General features: G+C 52.0%; 2 protein-coding genes across 2 annotated transcripts; one reads left to right on the top strand and one right to left on the bottom strand.

The window, feature by feature from the left end:
• Positions 1-9: 9 nt before the first annotated feature.
• J7T54_000847 (DNA-directed RNA polymerases I) lies at positions 10-515 on the bottom strand (the record flags this gene model as incomplete). The annotated part of the gene is made up of 2 exons (XM_051504878.1): positions 10-115; positions 169-515. The coding sequence occupies 2 exons, from the start codon at positions 513-515 to the stop codon at positions 10-12; spliced, it is 453 nt and encodes a 150-aa protein (XP_051363560.1).
• A 10,187-nt stretch (positions 516-10,702) lies between these two features.
• J7T54_000846 (Mannan polymerase II complex ANP1 subunit-like protein) lies at positions 10,703-12,376 on the top strand (the record flags this gene model as incomplete). The annotated part of the gene is made up of 5 exons (XM_051504877.1): positions 10,703-10,779; positions 10,852-11,531; positions 11,585-11,904; positions 11,959-12,054; positions 12,113-12,376. The coding sequence occupies 5 exons, from the start codon at positions 10,703-10,705 to the stop codon at positions 12,374-12,376; spliced, it is 1,437 nt and encodes a 478-aa protein (XP_051363559.1).
• Between the last annotated feature and the right edge of the window lie 273 nt (positions 12,377-12,649).

Here is a 12,649-nt window from a genome sequence, read left to right as displayed (position 1 = left end):
ATTAATTCATTATTTCTTGATGAGCAAATAGACATTGTCAACACGCAAGGGTGTGAGCTTCTTGATAGGGCCCTCAAGGGACATGAGTAGGCCTCCGAAAGATATGTAGGCATTGCTACAGTGGGTTGTTAGCAGCAGTATGTTCTGAGTTTCGCCGCTCAAACGTACATGTTTCGCCCGTCGAAAGTCTCCTCGAACTTGTAGATCTTGCCATAGCATACATAGTCGTATAGGTCGGCTAGGGTGTTGGGCGCATCTCCTGCCTTGCCCACGTCGCGCCAGCCCTTGTCGTCGTCTTGGCTCCCATCCAGAGCGAGCGTGGTCGCAAGCATGAGGTGTAGAGACTCTCCTACAGCGCATGGGAAGAGTTCAATATTGATGTCGAGCGTCATGGCAGTTTGCTCGTCGGTCGACCGAGCCTGGATGCGCGCGACGCGATCGTACTTCGACTGGTCGTAGTCGTTGACCACAAAGGCCTCTTCAAAAAGGGTTGCATCGCTGCTTGAACCGGACATCGCGGCGGATCGCTATGACATTCGACTTGGGTGCACGCCTTGAGTGATGGGAGAGTGGTGGACTGGTTTCGTGTTCGAATTGAACCAAGAGAAAAAAAAAAGGTCCCTGACGCCGAGAACGAGAACTGAGGTCACCTCCACAATAGGCAAAATGTTTGCACGTTCTTAGACCCCACCACCACTCCGTCGCATCTCAAATCGATTTTTACTACTCGACGATTGATGTTACAATGAACAGTAATTTCTGTGAGCTCAAATAGTTCATTATACGCCAAATCAGAACATCTTTCCCTCTCCTATAAGCAGTTGCAACAATGTCCTTTCGAAAGCGCAACGTTGTAATTGGAACCGCAAACAACACTAGTGCCTTGCCAGCAGCCCGCGGCGAAGGGAAATCGTTGGCAGTCGGTTTAAGACCATCTCCTCTTGATGGGAGACTAACTACATCGACCGGAACCTCCTCTCTCGATCAGCTCCTTGCCGGTCATGGCGGCCTGCCTTTGGGTACCTCACTCTTAGTTCAAGAGGCTGGCACGACGGATTTTGGTGGCACTTTGCTCCGATATTACGCAGCAGAGGGTCTGGTGCAAGGACATCAAGTCCATGTACTCGGATATGAAGACTCTTGGCGAAAAGAGTTACCCGGGCTAGAAACCGGAAAGAGGAAGTCGAAGTCATCCGTTCAGAAGGGTTCGACAGCGGCGGATGACAAGATGAAAATTGCTTGGAGATATGAGACCTTGGGGAACTCGAGTAAGAGACCCGGTCCAGCGAGGGGTAAGACAGTTTCCCCAGTGCCACCGGCCCTTGACCAAACTAACTTGTAATTCCAGAGTCATCACCATCATCACTGCCAAACCATGGGGAGCACCCTTTCTGCCATTCCTTCGACCTCACAAGACGTCTCGAAAGTGCAGAAGTTAAAGGGCAGGTACATACTACTTTGGTTCATGACTCCTTCGGCAAGGCAACAGCCTCCCCGTTACGGAAATTCCTCGGCGAGCTCTCCTCTAAGGTCCAATCGATGGAACCAAACACGGTTCATCGTGTCGTGTGCCCTGGCCTCTTGTCACCGACACTTTACACATCATCGGCTCGTCGACCACGGGAGGTCTTGCAGTTTATACATGGCCTACGGGCTCTCCTACGCAGATACCCGACCCAGCTCACGACAATCGTGACAGTGCCTATCACGTTGTTCGCACGCTCCGCGGGCCTTACGCGATGGTTAGAAGTCCTCTTCGATGGCGTATTCGAGCTGGTCCCTCTTCAGCACCAAAGTCAGATGGCTTTAGAGCCTGGGAAAGAGGATAGGTCACAGGGCCTCTTGCGTGTACATAGCTTGCCAATCTTTCATGAGAAAGGCGGAGGGCTCGAGGGCTCTTGGGTCAGGGAGGACCTCTCCTTCAAGCTTAGCGCATCGAGTGGATTGGTGATTACGCCATACAGTCTGCCTCCTGTGGGTGAGGAAGATGAAGCCTCGGGTCCTGCGAAAGCCTCAGACGACAAGAAAGAAAAGCTGGAATTTTGAAGACTGTCGAAAGACTGGCAACCGCTGCACGTTGGGAGTTACAGGGTAAGTGAGTTGGCCCCGTTGGCGGCCCCGCCAAACGTCTGACGAATCACGGGGCACATCGCGGTCAAACCACCTCTTCACTCAGCTTGGCTAAAGTTTTTTTTTTCCTTCCTCCCTTCTCTCCTCTCACCGTGCTACGTTTTGGTGATCCAAAACCTCACGCGCTGTGAAGTTGATGAACAGGTAAGCCATTATTTTCTCTTTCCCATAATGATTCCCTCGACAGTATGATTATTCCTTTGAATCTGTCAATCCCCTGATTTTCCGTGATGACACAACTCATTATTACGAAGACGACTTATGATCCTGTCTTTCAAACAACTTTTTGCGTGCCCGCACACAAAGACTTGCAATGGCTAACCCCATCTCCAGTAGATAATGGCGTCTTCCGCTTCTCTTCCAGCGCCCGCAGTGCGCATATCGCTGATCGCCGGTCGCTACCTCGTCTTCGACCCTGAAGGGGTGGCAGCTCTGAGGCGGGATAGTAATACATGCGGTACCCTTGTAGGCACAATGCCCCAGCAGCCGACGCAAAATATATTTCTTGGCCTTCCCATTGAACTTCGTCCGGAAGAGGCGCAGGCACTCGTGCAACGGGGACGAGCGCATGTCGTAGACGATGCGGCAGCACATCAAGTTGCGATGCATAACCATCCGAGGAAAGCCTACATTGAAACAATGAGGAAAACAAAGCAGACGGCACAGAAGATTGTGACTGAAAGAAACGCCCAACGAAGCGCTGAACATGCCTATAAAATCGCCCAAGGTCAAAGGAAGGCCAAGAATGTCGACTCTGCGCCATTGGACAATGTTTCCGTGGATGGAACCCCATCATCACGCTCACCAAAGGCGCTATCCGATGATCAGCTGTTTGCTGTGACGCCAACCACAACGAAGGAACTTCTCAACGCCAACATGGATGTCGTTTGCGGTAGTCTGAACGTTCCCGAGGCGCCTCTGGCCCGGCATTTGCAATACAACGGATACTATATGACACCAGGGTTGCGCTTCGGTGCGCGATACAGCGTCTACCCTGGGGACCCGTTGCGCTTTCACGCCCATTACATGGCCAATCAATGTGGTTGGGACGAAGAGATCCCGATAATCGACGTGGTTGAAGGCGGTAGACTTGCAACGGCCGTCAAGAAAGCCTTTCTCATCGGCGGAGAAGAAGCACATCAGCCTAGCTCGTCAAGTGATGAAGGAAATGTCAGAACATATAGTATAGAATGGGCAGGCATGTAAATGCTTCCAGCTTGACCAAGAACAAACTTTGACCAAATGATTGCGCACCTAATTGTCAAAATGCGATAGTAATTTGACCTGAACATGTACACCGTAACCCCTGAAGCTGATGCTACATGATTTGCACGCGCGAAAGCATCTCCCAACTAGTTGAACAAGCAAAGCGCAGGGGCTTGACGCGCCCACAGCCACCTCAAGGTACGAATATTCTGCTAAAGCTCATCACCTCCCGCCTGCAGCATACACACTTGTCGAAGTTATTCATCGCAAGCGCGATGCGGCACTCGTCACATAAACTGAGGCACCGACAAGGCCAGACAATGACAGATCGAGGAGAGCACTGGCACACAACACATTGTGGTCCGTTTTCGCCCATTCGGCCCGCGTTGGAGGAACCTCGGGATGCCGCCAGTCCATTTCGGCGACTGAGCAGTAGCTGCTCGAGAAGGTGTTCCTCCTCCTCAGGGGTAAGCCTTGCGTGTCTGGATGTAGTGGCACTTCCCGCGTTGCTCCCTAGATGGTCCATACCACTGCCGGGGTTTGTAAGGATGCGAGTGCGTTGCAGCTGCTCGAGGCGTCGAAAATGGGATCTTGTGACGATCCGATCACTTTGAAAGTGTGCCACCAGGGCCTGTGCATGACTTCTTTCTTCGGGGTTTTGGGGCTGAAGCAAGCGAGCAAGGTCTGTCATTGAAAATGGTGTGTCGACCAGCGAGGGCTGGGCTTGATCCCCATGAGGAGAGTGCTGAGTTGGGGTCCGTTGGCCGTCGTCGATGTCGGATTCCCAACCTGTTTCGTCATCAATGTGCTCGCTTGTCGTTGATGTTGAAATGACACTTGTTGTGTCCCAGTCGTCGTTGACTTGATCAGGTTGGTAGTCCCCACTCTCGTCCTGAGTCCCCCACCATCCACCTTTCAGAAAGTACTCGTACAGACTTGTGTCAATTGCCTCGGGACTTTGGTCTTCGCTCTGTCGAGTAATTTCAGACTCAATATCTTGTGCGTTCATGGTGGCCCCAGCGCCGTCTCGTATTGGAGCAGCACGAGCTCCTGACCGGGCGTCGCCATACTTCTCCCCATCCTTCGAGGCCTGCCTGCGCGCCAGCCTAAGTAAAGCTGCTGGCTGAGCACGTATTCTTGCAACCGATAGAATCCAAAGAAGCGTTATTGCGCCAATGCGCAAGAAAATTTTGCAGATGTTGAGGAAGAGACCAAGGGCCATGGTCCATCTGGCACTCCTTTCGCCGGCTCCCACACCGCCCACACGAAGAACCCTTTCTCCTTGAGCAGCTGGGACTTTCTGCGCCGCACGTTCTCTTGAGAACCCGTTGGCTGTCACTGCACCACCTTCCTTGACCGGGACGAGGCCGATCGCACCAATCTGGTCATACCGGTCATGACCTAGCCCAGACCCGATCCAGGCTCGTTGCAGATCTTCGGCTTCTTTGAGGCGAGCTTCTTCCAGCCACGTATGGCGCTGTAGGCCGACACCACGATCCTCATTCAGATACACAGCCTCGCTAGCCATCGTGACCGCTGCGAAACCAGTCCGTAGCAAAGCGGTGTAAACGTCCATTTCACGTGTGATTCTGATATCGGAGAAGGACACGGCCTGCATATTCTGATGTGCCCGAGCAATGCGTTGGCGGAGGGATAGGGAAAGGTGATACTCCCCAGGAGGCGGTGAAAACGCAGACAATATGACACCAAGTCCATAAATAAACAGGCATAAGACAATGCCAAGCAGCACGAGCATATGCGGTATCAGACCAATTATGCAGACTGTGGGATAACGTAGCAGGCCCTGCGAGTTTGGATCGTCGAGATCGAACGCTAGGGCGCTAGACAGAATTGTTGCCATGAAACAAAATGCCCAAACGCCGGTATGGATGAGACGGCACTTGGCTTGAAGATCAAAGATACCGAGAACATGACTGCTGATGTGTGTCAAAGCGGAGAGAAGTGCAACAAAGAGAACTTCCGGTGGCGTGTTGACCCTGCGCATGATCATTGTTCTTGTCAACGCTATGGTCGTTCCAGCAGTGGTTTGGGAAGGACGCGGCGCAAGCTTAGCCATCTTCGTCCACGTGAGCTGATTGCTCACGGCTGCGTCTGCCTCTGCAAATGCCAAAGACTGCTCGAATAAGGTCATGGCAGTCTCGTACGCATGCCGACGGCCTTGCACAGCGCACGACAAAGTCTCCAAGAAGTGGCTCATACAGAAGGAACCAAAGAGGGGCCATAGGCGTGAAAGTGAGCCCCGTAAGTCATAAGATGACGGATCGTCGGCCGGAATCATCTGCACTGCGCGACATGACTGCTCGTCGCTCGCGAAAAGGATGTGTGATGCAAGCCCATTGAAGAACCTGCTGGGATACGCAAACATCAACTCTGAGCTCTTTGTCCCCGTATTCCACCGAAGTTGTGCGAAGTCTGGCGAGGTCTGGCACTGTAGAGATTGGAGGATGCTCATAGCTTGGACGGAAATCAGAACGATGGGGGTTATCCGGATCAGAAGTCTGGCCGTCCAGCGCAAGCGCAGTCTTCTCCTGGTGGCAGCATAGATGTGTGTTCTGTTAAGGATGATTGCCATGGCGATGCAAGCTATGGCCCAGCGACTGGTTGCGTAGCTGAAGACACTGCCGAAGCCGCGGACGCCATCAACAGACAAGCCCGAAGACCTGACCGCCGTGTGTTGTGCCATATCTGTGGCCTCCCAGTCTCTCGTAGCTTGGATTTGCCGATCAAGCGTTTCGTACAGCGGAGGGTCGCCTACCAACCGTCGCAGCGTATCGAGGTGCACTTCGTGAGCAGGATCCAATGGCAATTCTCCGATGCTGCTCTCAGGGCCTCCAGCAGTGGACACGAAAGAACCAATTCTTCTGAGCACGCGGGGGCCAGCCAGAAGAACGTCTTGATACGACGGTGTGAATCGCATGGTAGCGTTAACGGCCCATGATGTCAGGTTGGACCAGGTATTTGTAGCATCGCGAATGTTGGTAGTAGTGTGGATCGGGTGGCTCGTGGAATCGGTCATATCGATCTCCATATGTGCAAGTTCGCCGCTGCCTGCGCACTCACGGTGGCTGTCGTACAAAGCTGGGCTTGAATCGCGTTGTTGATGATGGTGTTGTCCGGTCGGACACGTAAGACTGCTCCGGTGCTCAAGGTCGCTGGTACTGTTGGGGCGCGCGCATCGTATTGTCGCTATCAAGACAAAGGTTGTCGTTGGTATCCCTTGGCGCGGCAGGGGATTGATGTGCGGAGGAGGAGAGTATTGCGCGTGAAAGCCCGGCTTCGCTTGATTGGGCTGCGTAACTTAATCGTGAGGCAAGCTCGCCGTTGTGACGTGTAAGACAACGTGCGTGATGCATGGGTCTATGCGGCATGCCAGATGGATGAAAGGGCCCAGCCTCGGTCCCTAACCTGACGCGGCCGCTGGGCGCTCGTGGCTACATTTAGGATGGCCCGCGCACCCACCGATGGGAGTGCGCCTTTATGCCTTGGAGCTTGGAAGCTGCTCCAATTATGTCCTGCTAGCCTCACCTCTACACGCGACAGAGTGGGTTCTGGAACAGAGGCATTATATGTATTCCATCGATTGCGCTATCGTGGAGTTGAAGCGAAATACCAGGTACGGAAGAACATGCCAAGACGCGAGCAAGTGTAAATGACATTTTTCATAGTTTTGACGTACGCCGCACACTTAATGAAGGATAAGTTAGACTTTCCAATCCAACTGACTGTTAAACCTGTAGTGTTTTCCGTCGGGGGGGTTCTTTATTTTCAGCCGAGCGACACACAGCAGAATTGGCGACCCAAACGCAGCCGTATTGCCTGTGAAGGGTACACACAGGTGCCTTTTCTTGCAGAGGGCCCTCAATGTTCGAAAGAGGGCAGAACGCCTCTCTAGGTAACCCACGCGAGGATGCCCCCATCCAGAGGCTGTTGCCTGAGATACGACCTGGTGCTTGGACCTATACAGCGACCCAAGCCCATCCTCATCGACGTGAAGGGGAATTGCGCACGCAAGTTCATTTTTCGAAGAAGTTTGTTGGCAGGCTTTGTCTCACTATCACACCTGAGAAACCTAGCCGCCACATGCGCTTCTCTGCTCCCTTGCTAAGGCCCTCTATGATTCTCTTGGATTGAAGATGGCTCAATTGCTCGTGATGGCTCTGGTGAGGGTGCTAGAGATTGCCCGGCTGTTGCCTTTGCTCGCGTGAACGGCTCGCGCAACCAGATCTCGGTATAAATCGGGGTTCAACGAAGGTACGTCACCCTTGAGCCATAAGTTCGTGATCTCATCTCTGGTTGGCAAGTATGCCACACAGCAGGCTGCTAGGATTTCGTCATGCTCGAGCGGCGAGGGATCCAGCACGATCTCGTGTTGACCTTGTTGCGCTCCAGGGATTAGAGCAGCCACACCTCCAGCTACAGTGTCCACGCAGTCGATGCCAGCGTCAGCAAGGGCCGCTGCTGCCACGGTGACACATGAGCTAAACACATTCATTGCATCCCATTCCTCGCTCCCGGTGTCGAGCGCAGTCTGCCTGGCTTCCTCGCCTTCGATGATTGTTACAATGACGTCTACGCCACTCTTCGGCCACCGATCTGCGATCAAAGCTCCCCGTAGCGCAGTCTCTAGGTGCGTACTGAGATCCCGCTCGCTCGAGTCTCTCAAATATCCGCGGCGATGCTTAGTGGCAAATGGAGCATACTTAACGTGTGTTGAGAGTACCATATGGGGTGAGAACGGTGCAGAGCGAGGTAATGAGCGTGGTCCATGAACCGTGCATGTTATTTTCATACCGCTTCCCAGAGACGGATCGCGTGCTTCGCATTCGAGATATGCTGATCCTGAAGCGGATGGAGTCACACCGGTCTGCAGATCTGCGCTGACTTAGTGAAAAAATCAAACTGAGGGAGTACACACTGTGCCGTACATGTTCCTCGAATGCCGTTTGCTAACCTTGTCCGCTTGGAAACGACACTGGAGTCTTCATGGAACCGAGGTGGCAGAGTCGGAGCACTTGGCCCATTGATACGCCGGCGATCAGCCATGACTATGTCGACGGATTTTTGATGAGAAATCGGACTTGTGGGCAGGAAGCTTTCAACACTGGTGAACGACGAGTCTCCATATCTATCCTTCCCTGTGAACAGGCAGGTTCGCCATTTTTTTATGACTCCCTTACTTACTTACAACGCCTAAAAGCATGTCTCCAAACTTACCTACCTTATGCTCATTGGGGGCAAATGCAGTTGTGTCTGTTACAAAGACGGGGCGAAGATGCCATTAGGCCACCAGTAGTCACTCGGAAAGGATAGGCATATTCCTCCAACACTCAACGTCCGCCATATATTAGGCATATCTTCGCTTCGATGTAATATACTGTGATACTTCTCTCTAAGTGCATAAGCTCAAAGTACCTTGTTAGTTGCATACTGCCGTCCCACATAATATCCACACTTGCCAGCGGCCTTAAATTCTCGCGTTTGCGTTTTCTTTCTCGCAAGCTGTAAAAATTGGCTGGTTTCGCAAGCCAAGACACAAAGCCCTCTAGGCACAAACGCCCTCCAGGTATCATGACAACAGAGTCAGTCACGGCGCCATGAGTTGTTGAGTAGACACTTGTTCTATCAAGGTATGTTTTCACTGTTTACCAAGCAGCAGCCCTGCCGACTCTGTGATGATTTTACACCACTGTTCCTGCGACAACCTGAGCAATCCGAACAACATGCACTACCATCTGACTTTATCCTCATTGATGTTTACATTGATTGGCATTGCGGAGCATTGGCTAACGAATATGACAGTCAGACCTGCACAATCATGACCTGGTAGATCACCAGTGGGTCTACATTCGCCTTTGGTAAGGAAATTTCTTTCTCAACCTTGCACCATCATTATCTGTCGATGATGAAAAATCTTTTTCCAGTTCTGCTACTGAGTTTCTGTGACGACTCCCAAATTTACCATACCAAGATCTCTGATCGATTCGACTCATCACAACTATTACCATGCCGAGCTCTAGGTGTTTCATCAGCTAACATGGGCATTAGGACGCAAAACATCTGTGTGGATTGTAGCGCTCCCGCACGTCGGTATTCTCCATACGGTATGTCGAGTTGCCCGAACCCCCAAAAACACAACACCGATGATGAAACAAGTTTATCCATTCAACTACCGTACCGGCCATGTCGTCCTTTCACACCTTAGCAGACAATGTTTGCGATGATGGGTTGTAAAGTTGCTTTCATTAGTTTAATTCGACTACAGTGCCGAACTCCTGGGTCGGTCCGTTTTGGGCTGGGTCAGGCGCGAGGCCGGCTGGGACGACTGAGTAAACTGGCTTGGCTGAGCTCCTCACTCGACCACGTATCTTTGACGACTTCCGCGAACTTTGCTAATAGTCACTTCAGGACCCGTGTGATTCAACCCTAGACAGGCTCGTGTGCTGGGCACACCAATATCATTTCGCTAACCGCCGACAGTGGACGCTGTTTCCTGGCCGCAACGACAAATCATGTTCATGGAACTGCAAGTGCAGCAAAAACGGGCAATTCCACCAAACCCTGCCCTGATTTTCCCCATCCTTGCCGTAGATATGACACTAGGCCTCGTAATCTAGACTCTTAGTTGTGAACCTTTGGTAAAGTAGTCGCGGCTTTTACGAGTAATGATGAACAACTTAGGTTCGAATTATCGGATCGGCGCATATAGTTAGCATTCAATGAGACTGTTCCTGGAAAACTTTCCGGATCATCAGCTTGAATCCTCGCTAGCGAAGTCAGAGTCTACAACATGCTGAAGTGTGTATTACGTGTCCTGCTATTTGACAAGACAACTGCCATTGCGATGAATGAGCTTCCTCTGGGCGATAATTCTGGCCGGTTAGTGGAGTAATGATATGTATTAGCTGTCGACAAGTCGTCGTTACACGCATTTGGAATTCATGCTGATTTCAATCTTGAGCATCGTTTGCCATTCCGGAGGTTGGGCGTCTGGTGCAGGCGATTGGCCAATCAACTGCGCCATTGCCGCGTCTCACGATCTACCTACGCCAGACGGCAAGTTACCTCCTTGGGCTACGTGCCAGGATCCACATCACTCGGCGACCCTAGAACTAATTATTATCACCCTTCTTCTCAATGTCAACCATTGCACTACATCATTCAGCGATACACCTTGCAGAATCCTAAGATAGTCGAACATCGAGTTTTCCGATTATCGCGTGTCTTTCCACGTTCGCGCAACTGACGCTGCGCAAGTCGGAGAAGGCGCCAGCTGGCGTACCCATCCAAGGAAGGGGCTTGCCATCTGGCCAAACCAACACGAAAACCTTAACGAGAACGACTCGACATGATTCCCCGGCACCATTCGAGCGGCTTTGCCAATGGGCACACGCGAGAGAAGACCTTCGACTTTTCGCCCCATCGGTACGAGTGTGATACACAAGGGAGCACTCGACTCCCCGATCCAGGCACTCGCGACTAATGCCCTAAACTTAGATTCCAGCCACGCGCTTCCGCAAACAACAACCGCCATCGTAAGAAGTTCGCGGCTCGCTTTGGTGCGGTCCTCTTTGTTGTCGTGCTGGTTTCCATCTGGCTATGGCCATCAAGTTCTGTCGCATCACTAGTTTCCTTTGGTCTGTTGGCGTCTGGCACTGATCTTGAGCTGGAGACCGTGCGGTATTATGATCTCACAAATGTGCAAGGAACTGCGAGAGGTTGGGAACGCGAGGAACGCATACTTCTCTGTGTGCCCCTGCGCGATGCTGAGGCCCACCTGGGAATGTTTTTTTCCCACTTGCGCAACTTCACCTATCCTCACCATTTGATCGATTTGGCTTTTCTGGTTTCTGATTCGAAAGATCAGACCCTCGAGGTACTGTCCTTAAGCCTCGAGGAGCTGCAAGCGGATGCGGATCCCAAACAGCCGTATGGCGAAATCTCTATCATTGAGAAAGACTTTGGACAGCAGGTTAACCAGGACGTGGAGAGTCGCCACGGTTTCGCAGCACAGGCCACTCGCCGCAAACTGATGGCACAGGCCCGGAACTGGCTGTTGAGCGCAGCATTGAGGCCATACCATTCTTGGGTGTATTGGCGAGATGTTGATGTGGAGACAGCACCCTTCACAATTCTTGAGGATCTCATGCGTCACAACAAAGATGTAATTGTTCCCAGTAAGTACAGCCTCGGCGGCTCCCAACATGGAGGAAGTGCTAATGTATTGGAGATGTTTGGCGCCCACTGCCCGAATGGCTCGGGGGCGAGCAACCGTATGATCTGAACTCGTGGCAGGAGTCGGAAACTGCTCTCGCTTTGGCCGATACTCTGGACGAGGACGCCGTCATCGTGGAAGGCTACGCCGAGTATGCCACCTGGAGGCCTCACCTGGCGTATCTAAGAGACCCCTACGGGGATCCAGACCTGGAAATGGAAATTGATGGCGTTGGTGGTGTGAGCATCTTGGCGCGGGCCAAGGTCTTTCGGAGTGGCGTGCACTTCCCGGCTTTCAGCTTCCAGAAGCATGCTGAAACCGAAGGATTCGGAAAGGTATCTTCCGGCGAGCTACTTTCTTTGCTGCAGGTTAGCTGACATGACGAGCAGATGGCTCGGCGCATGCACTATTCTGTTGTCGGATTGCCCCATTACACAATTTGGCATTTGTATGAACCGAGTGTAGACGATATCCGGCACATGGAGGTACGTTTTCATCGGTCATTGTTTTTGAACTATCGATTGGTACTAAGTCGTTCACCAGGAAATGGAACAGGAACGTCTCGCCCGAGAGAAAGAGGAGGAGGAGAAAAAGAAGAAGGCAGCCAAGATCAAGGAGGAATTCGGCGACGCTGATACACAATGGCAGAAGGATAAGCAAGCCATGGAAGACTCAAACGTTCAACCAAAGGCTGGAGCCAAACCCGTCAAAGCTGCCGAAGCAGAAGGTGTCGCCCAGGAAAATAAAGGGACAGCGAATAAGGCCGCTGCTGCACAAGCTGCTAACCCAGCAGCTGCCAAAGCTTAAAGACATCTTCTGCTGTAGCTTCATTACATGTATCAAATTTGTCAACACTTCGCTCCTTGGGAATAAGGCAGCAGCTTCCTAATTGATGAGCGTTGAAATACAATGGGCAAATTCGCGTGAAGGCAGCAATGTCGTGAAATGGGTTAAATATTGCGTACCGTAATGTGCTTTAGTACGGGCCAGGGGAGGTCCAGTCCCGCTGGGTCCAGTCGCCATCCCTGAACCTACAGGTACGACCAATCATATACAAGCTGGATCTTGAGAAGACGACAC

This window comes from Emericellopsis cladophorae (genome assembly GCF_022114955.1).
Source record: "Emericellopsis cladophorae strain MUM 19.33 chromosome Unknown NODE_11_length_583618_cov_114_125112, whole genome shotgun sequence".
NCBI classification, from domain to species: domain Eukaryota; kingdom Fungi; phylum Ascomycota; class Sordariomycetes; order Hypocreales; family Bionectriaceae; genus Emericellopsis; species Emericellopsis cladophorae.
Note: the sequence above shows the minus strand (reverse complement) of the source record. Positions and strands in the feature narration are given on the sequence as shown.